The following is a 7,167-nucleotide window of genomic DNA, read 5'->3' on the forward strand; positions in this document are numbered from 1 at the left end:
GCAGGAAGTGCAAAATTAAAGTATTTATGGAAAAGGTGAGAAAAGCAGTTTTTCATAGAAATGTTCCATTCTCGATAAACATTCAAATATCTTTTTTCGTGACGAAGGTTATCACCTGTATTTTACCTTTTCGGAATCCTCACAGAATAGGCAACATTTCAACGTAATATGCAGAAAAGGTCTAGTGTCTTTTTTTTATACCACGTCAGATAGAATTCAGCACAAAAAAACACTTCCTTCAGAACATGAATTTCAATTTTTTTTTCCAGAATCCCTGTATAATATTTCGTGGTATTTTTCATTGCATGAATTGGAGTAATCATTCAACAAAATTTACGGAAAAAAACTGATACGAAAAGTATTTAATTGTAGCTTCCGCAAGAGAGAAAGCAGTTTAAGTGAAAAAATTCAACATTTTCATAAAACATCAAATATCTCGAATACTGTGAGACTTTCATATGAACGATTTTTTCACATCAGGTAGAGTACATTCTGATCTACTTTCCGTTTTAGTTTGACGTGGTCTTTACGGGACACCCTGTATAAACCTTGCCCTTACAATAATAAACACAACAAATAAAGCATTTTGAAGTAAACCATAGATCCTCTTTTATTAATATATAGATTATCTTTTAGTCTATGTTTTTTTTTTCATTCACTGCTAATTTAGGCTTTTTTCAATCGTTCATTCCGGGGAAATTCTGCTCAATAAAACTGAGGAAATATATTATAAAGTCTGTTTATTAAAATATAGTATATATTTACATAACATCATAAATATAATTATAATTTTTCAGATTTACAATACATTACTCATAAAATAACAAAAAACAATTTTAGTCGATCCTTTTCGCTAATATGTACAAATTTATTATTCTATAGTTCAATTTATACACCTTAAACTATATCACCTCTTTTATAAAATAAAAGATAAGGAACTCTGTCTCCATGCGGTTTCAAAACACTTTCCACTGACACTGACCTCACTTTTGCATCGTCAAACCTCAACCAAGTATGATGTCCAGAATGGAACGCGTCCGCCACATAGTGTCCCTTGCTGGCCTCTTTACCTTCATGGTAAACGACAGCGAAAAGCTTGTACTGTTTCTCTGAAGAACTGCTAGGTTTTCCCGACAGGATCTTGGAATCAACCTGGAGGTCGATGGGGAACTCCACCTTCTTCATAATCTTCGTGCAACCGTTCCCATTGTAACGGAAACATTGCAGATGGAGGACAAGAACAGCCGGCAGTTTCTCGATCAGCACCTGCTGCCACGCTTCCACCTTTTGATTCGTCTTGGCCGAAGTTATTCCTTCAAGTTGATTCTTTATCGTCAGCTGTTCCAGGGCTTCCGTGATGGTTTTGGCCGTCCTGATGTTCAGCTGAAGAGTCAGGAACGGCTGTATGTTTTCTGTGGATTCATCTCCCGTTTTGTGGATCTTTGAGCACAAGAGTCCGCCGAATATGTCGCTGATTGGAGTTTTGTCGAATTGAACCTTTCTCGTGATGTTACGCTTGTTCTTTGGTCCCATTTGTTTCCAGTCTTCGGAGTCGTGATTCATTTCTATTTTGTTCTCAGTTTTGCAGGATTCGATTATCTGAAAGGACAAAAAAAGTTGTGAGATACGACAAGCAATAATATTTTGAATGTTATAATGTGAACTTATGCCAAACACCACGTACATTCGAATAATAAAAGAAGAGAAGGAAATACTTGACTAAGTTTCACAATTTTAATTGAACTATTTGTTGCCATTAAAAAATATTGATCTTAAATTCATCATTTTCATTTTCAAAATTCAATTCAGCATTCATTTAAACTGCAATTTAATTGTGAGGAGTTTTAAAAGACTATAGTTTGTATTTCTTAAATATTCAGATTAAAAGAGTGAATGAATCGATGTCGATAGAAGAGGATGTATTGATATCTAGTTAGCATAGACCAGTTCCATGCATAAAAAATTATTGCGTTACCATAGCAACGAACAAAATAACTCATCAGAAGTGTCAGTGTGAAGTTTGAAGTCAAAAAAGTAAACCAGAGTTACGCAATAAATCAAAAGAAAGAAGATGTCCACCGAAATTGTGAAAATCGAAAAATTTGAGTATCGAGCCATCGTCAAGTACGTGTATTTAAAATGGTTACGGGGTAAGCAGATTTACGAAGATATGCTTAATATCCTTGATGATCAATGTCCTCCGTATGCGACCGTGAAAAATTGGACTGCAAGCTTCAAAAGAGGTAAATTTTCCATTGAAGATGATGACCGATCGGGAAAGACAGTTTATGTGTGAGTCTCCGAGAATATCGATGCAGTTCATGACATGATTTTATCAGACCGTCGAATTAGGCTAAAACGGATATCTGAAGCACTGAATATTTCATGCGAACGCGTTCATCATATAGTTTACGTCAATTTGGACGTGAGAAAAATTGCTGCAAAATGGATCCCCAAATGTTTGAATGTTGACCTAAAGCGTGCGAGGGTAAAAGCATCGCGTTCGATCTGTGCTCGATTTGAAAACGATGTAGACTTCTTAAACATAATTGTTACTATGGATGAGATTTGGGTACATTTCTACGATCCAGAAACGAAGCAAAAATCGATGAAATGGCAAAACTCTGGTACTTCAAGACCCAAAATCGTCCAAAAATCGGCAAGAAAAGTTCTTGTTTCAGTTTTTTGGGATTGGCATGGAGTAACCATGATTGATTTTTTGGATAAGGGTAGAACTATAACCGGAGATTACTATTAGACATTTCTGACCATTCTACGGGAAAAAATTGAGGAGAAAAAACCCGGAAAGCTATCCAAAGGTGTTTTGTTTTTGCAGGACAACGTCCCTGCACACAAATCTAATGTTGCCATGAAAAAAATCCGTGATCAAGAGTTTGAATTACTAGAACACCCCCTTTATTCACCACATTTGGCTCCATCCGACTATCATCTCTTTCCTCAACAGAAAGAACGTTTTAAAGGTCGTAAATTTTCTTTCAACGAGGAGGTTATAAAAGCTGTGGAGTTCTGGTTTTGAGAGCAAGAAGAAACATCTTTTTGAAAGGTCTAGAGACGTTGCAGGTTCTTTGTAATAAATGCATATCCAATTAAGAGGAGAGTATGTTGATTAATAAAATATTTTGACATTGAAATTTTGTTTGGTTTTATAGTAGACTAAGAATTTTTCAATATATCCTCGTATGTACCAATAAGAAGAATTTAAGATGAATATTTTTCAATGGTAAAGATCTATTCTGCAGATTGAATCAACAACTGGTTTCTCTAATCTCTGTATAACTCCCAACCACTTCGTAGATTTCTATCATGTAAAATTTGTACATAAAGGTGATAAAGGTAAACGTTTAGATCTTTGAAAATTCCTAGAAATATCCTCAGCCAAAAAACAAAGTATACCAATTGTAAACGATCAATTAAATTTCCGCCTATCTCCGATTTCAACATGAGTTTAATGATATGAAACCGGAAACACGCGTATCAACAAATATCTTAATTAAAAATTGCGAAACCGAGTCAAGTGTTCTCGTTCATCATGTTTAACCAAGAGTCATGCGATTAATCAATAATTTCGACTACTTACATTCATCATTTCGTCCTTCAGTCCGTTCAGCAGTAGACCCAAAAATTCCTCAGCGTCCTCTTGACGTCCCTCGACAAGAAACGAGTCGCTTCTGGTATCATTCAGGATGGTGTAGATCGAAGAGGCTTCGATCGAGTCGCCGCAGGAGAAGTCGAAACTCCCCTGTTTCTTCTTGTTCCTTTTCGATATACGGTTTAGGTAGGAATCGGGCAGCTTCTCGAAATTATTGATGAATTTGCACCTGGAAGATTTCAAATTGATTTAGATGCTGTCAAAGCGAAGGATTGTTATAAAACTTACATGTTCTTTATGATGGGTGGTAGGCCGTGTCCATTCTCCGTCAAATTCTTCGAAAGTCCTATCAGCAGATTGCATAAAGGTGGGCAGGCCAGCAAAGCTTGTAAAATCGAATTGATGTAGCAATAATTGCTCCTATTGATTAAGCCTCTTGGTTGTAGATTAGCACTTTTTCCATCAATTTCGAAGTTCGATAGAAATTCTGGAAATAAAATGAAATGTTGAGTAACAAATATATAAAAAGTTTATTGATATCACAACAAAAATAATTGATTCTTCAACTCAAACAACTGACTATGTAAAACCTAAACGTTTTTCTACTCAAAAAATTTAATCAAAGTCTCTTCAACAACTAACCTGCTAGTCTGTGAGTGGCTGGATCAATAGTTCTGCTTTTTTCAACAGTGTCCAACGATTTAACTTTCTCATCACTGCGTTCAGTCACTAACTCTCCATTTGTCGTGGGTTCCTCCTTCTTGAAGAGACTCGTCCATGATTTCTTCGCCCATACGTTTACAGGTTCATTAACATCTGATTTGACTCCATTTTTTTTCACATCACACGTCTGGACCTTCACAGGCTTATTCTTCATTTCTTCAGTCTTGTTCGAGGATGTTGCCACAATATTTTCAACTTTAACAGGCATCACTTCGGTATTACTTTCGATCAGGTTCGATATTGGGGCACTCGGTGAATTGCGAAGTTCTTCCGCAATTTCATTGGAGGGAACTGTTTCTTTGTCAGCCGTTGTAGAAACTTGTGTGGGAATGAAATGATCCGTCTTAGAAGTGGGTGTATCAACAGATATAGCATTGTCGTATGAGATCAGTGTTTCTTCATCAACGTCTGATGGCTTCTTACATTCGACTGCTGCATTTGGTTTTCTGTGTAATTTTTCTGAAAATAAGTCGATTATTAAATTTCTAGTTACAACAAATCTTTCTTGGACTACATTTGCAAGGATATTATTATTGAAAAATACATCACAATACTCACTTTGGGGAGATTTCTTCTTGAGAGTCCAAGGCAAGGAGATTCTTTGAGGGGTATCGGACAGACAAGAATTTATGTGACGAATCTCGTCCACTTCCAACCCTGTTATATCTAAAAACTGCATATTCTGAAAATAAAATTAATATTAATGTCATTTCAGATATTGAAGTTGATATAATGTTATATTCAAAGTGCTGAAAATATCTTTGAACTTCTAGAGATACTACCATATAGGTACATGATCATTTTCAAATAAAAAAATAACACATACCTGTTTGAAACAGAAAATCTGAACAACAAACAAATTATTGAATAGCAACCAACTGACTAGAGATAAAAAAAAAGAATTACTTACATCCATAACTTGAAAATTCATCAATCATCAATCACAACACTGTAATATCACCTTAAAGTTCGTTTATAATATTCGAAAACTTGCGAGTATTCAAACAGTCTAAACAATCTTAACACCATTAAGGTTAACTCAACTGACTGACCGAAAAATGACTGCTAGGTTATACAGCACGCTACCGTTTCTACCTTTCTACCTAATTTCGTCGTTTCTGACCAATGGCATCATGCTTCTACCTGGGGTTGGGACCGCCCCCTTGCGCACAATTTGGAAATCTGACTACTTTTCGATTTCAAATGTTGTTATTCTATATTTGATAATAGATATTACAATATCTATTTCTTCAGTTAAAAGCGCATACTGATATTTTTCTAGAAAAATTGAGTTTTATTTCATCTAATTTTTGTATTTTCGTTTTCGTCACAAATCATTTTTATTATTTTATCGCGTAAAATTCAAAAATGGAACATACCGGAACTCTTCTAAGATGTAAGTTTCGTCGAAGAAAAGGAATCATTTCAATGAAATCTAATTCTTCAATATTTATCATATTCTTTTCTATTTGACTCAAACGGTATGCCCTAAACTTTTTTTGCCTGTTGGATTAGTGGATAGGTACTCTTAATTTTTTCGAAACAATTTAAGGCCTAAAATGAATAGTTGAATTGTGTGAAATTTGTAGTTTTCCATATTTTTTTAAATCTATACAGGGTAAGTCTTTAACTCGTACAATAATTTCATAAGTAGATTCTTGAGTTAAAAAAACGCTCTTTTCCCATATCATTTTTTTCGATTCGACCCTGATGAATAGATTTAGTAATTTTGAATTTTCATAAGGAGATAGGTGATCTAATAACTCAATTTGGGTTATTAGTTTACTGGTGACACATCTGTATATCTTCTAAAAAGAGTTGTAATCAGCCAAAGTACCCAATTTTTAAAAATTCACAGATACTTTTCAATTTTTCAACATCAAATTAATCGAAAACGTCGCATTATGAGAGAAAATATGAAGAACACTTTCATATTACAAAACTTTCGTCAAACTTAGTTTCAAGCGTTTAATTCTTTTTTTTGGTATTTTTCATGGTACGTAATGTTTAAATTAAAAAAACTGGAAGACGGGGGGTGATATCTTGTGTTCGAAAAGATTAGGTAACTAATCTTAAATCCTCATACTTCTAAGTAGTAAAAACAATTGAATATCAAAACTTAAGACTTTAAAATAATAGGTAGGTATACAGGGTGTCCAAAAACTAGTGAATCAAACGTCATACCACGATAGAGTAGATCAAATATTGAATGGCACCAACATTAGTTGAGCGAAAATGTACCGTTTCTGAAATAAACCTAACCTAAAGTTGCTGATTTTCAATCACAAGGCCAATTTGTGGAAGGATAGCGTTTTTTTCCCATATTGTCACCCCTATAGAGGGGGTTTATCTTGAGTAATGAAAATCATGTAAAAAAAACAATTGTTTTAATTTAGATTTACTTAGGTTATTGATCAACTACTTGAAATAATTTCAATAAGGGGAGATAAAACAATAAACTTAGTTCAGTTTAGTTTATTGACCAAAATTCCTCAAAAATTTACAATAAATGAAGGACCCAAAGGAGGCATAAATGCCATCTTAGTTCAATATAATTTAAAATCGATATCCTTCTTCATAAACTGGCCCTGTGATCAAGAAAAATATTTCGAAAATCGACAACTTTAGGTATTTTAATAAAATGCTGATTATTTTGGAAACGGTGCATTTTCGTTGAACTAATGTTGGTGTCATTCGATAATATTTGGTCTACTCTATCGTGGTGTGACGTTTGATTCACTAGATAGATAGATAACTTTATTTTCACATCACTGCAGCTCAACAAAGATACAAATGAAAAGAAAATACGTCACATTCAAAATTTGAACTAATCT

The 7,167-nt window shown here is 34.2% G+C and overlaps 1 protein-coding gene across 1 annotated transcript; it reads right to left on the bottom strand.

The window, feature by feature from the left end:
• Positions 1-723: 723 nt before the first annotated feature.
• On the bottom strand, positions 724-5,346 carry LOC123317782 (ubiquitin carboxyl-terminal hydrolase 10-like). The gene is made up of 6 exons (XM_044904392.1): positions 5,244-5,346; positions 4,892-5,015; positions 4,253-4,792; positions 3,899-4,097; positions 3,599-3,839; positions 724-1,599 (listed from the first exon to the last, which is right to left on the bottom strand). Exons 1-6 carry the CDS (start codon positions 5,262-5,264, stop codon positions 898-900), a joined length of 1,827 nt encoding a protein of 608 aa, XP_044760327.1. The 5' UTR covers positions 5,265-5,346; the 3' UTR covers positions 724-897.
• Between the last annotated feature and the right edge of the window lie 1,821 nt (positions 5,347-7,167).

The sequence above is a fragment of the Coccinella septempunctata genome, chromosome 7, assembly GCF_907165205.1.
Source record: "Coccinella septempunctata chromosome 7, icCocSept1.1, whole genome shotgun sequence".
NCBI lineage: Eukaryota > Metazoa > Arthropoda > Insecta > Coleoptera > Coccinellidae > Coccinella > Coccinella septempunctata.

What these genes read in the sequence shown, in the direction of transcription:
- LOC123317782 (XM_044904392.1), bottom strand. Translation starts at nt 5,264, where the DNA reads ATGAATTTTCAAGTTATGGAT. An exon ending in TGAATTTTCAAGTTATGGAT is followed by an intron (nt 5,016 to 5,243) that starts GTAAGTAATTCT and finishes TTTTATTTTCAG; the next exon opens with AATATGCAGTTTTTAGATAT. An exon ending in TGAAGGACGAAATGATGAAT is followed by an intron (nt 1,600 to 3,598) that starts GTAAGTAGTCGA and finishes TTGTCCTTTCAG; the next exon opens with ATAATCGAATCCTGCAAAAC.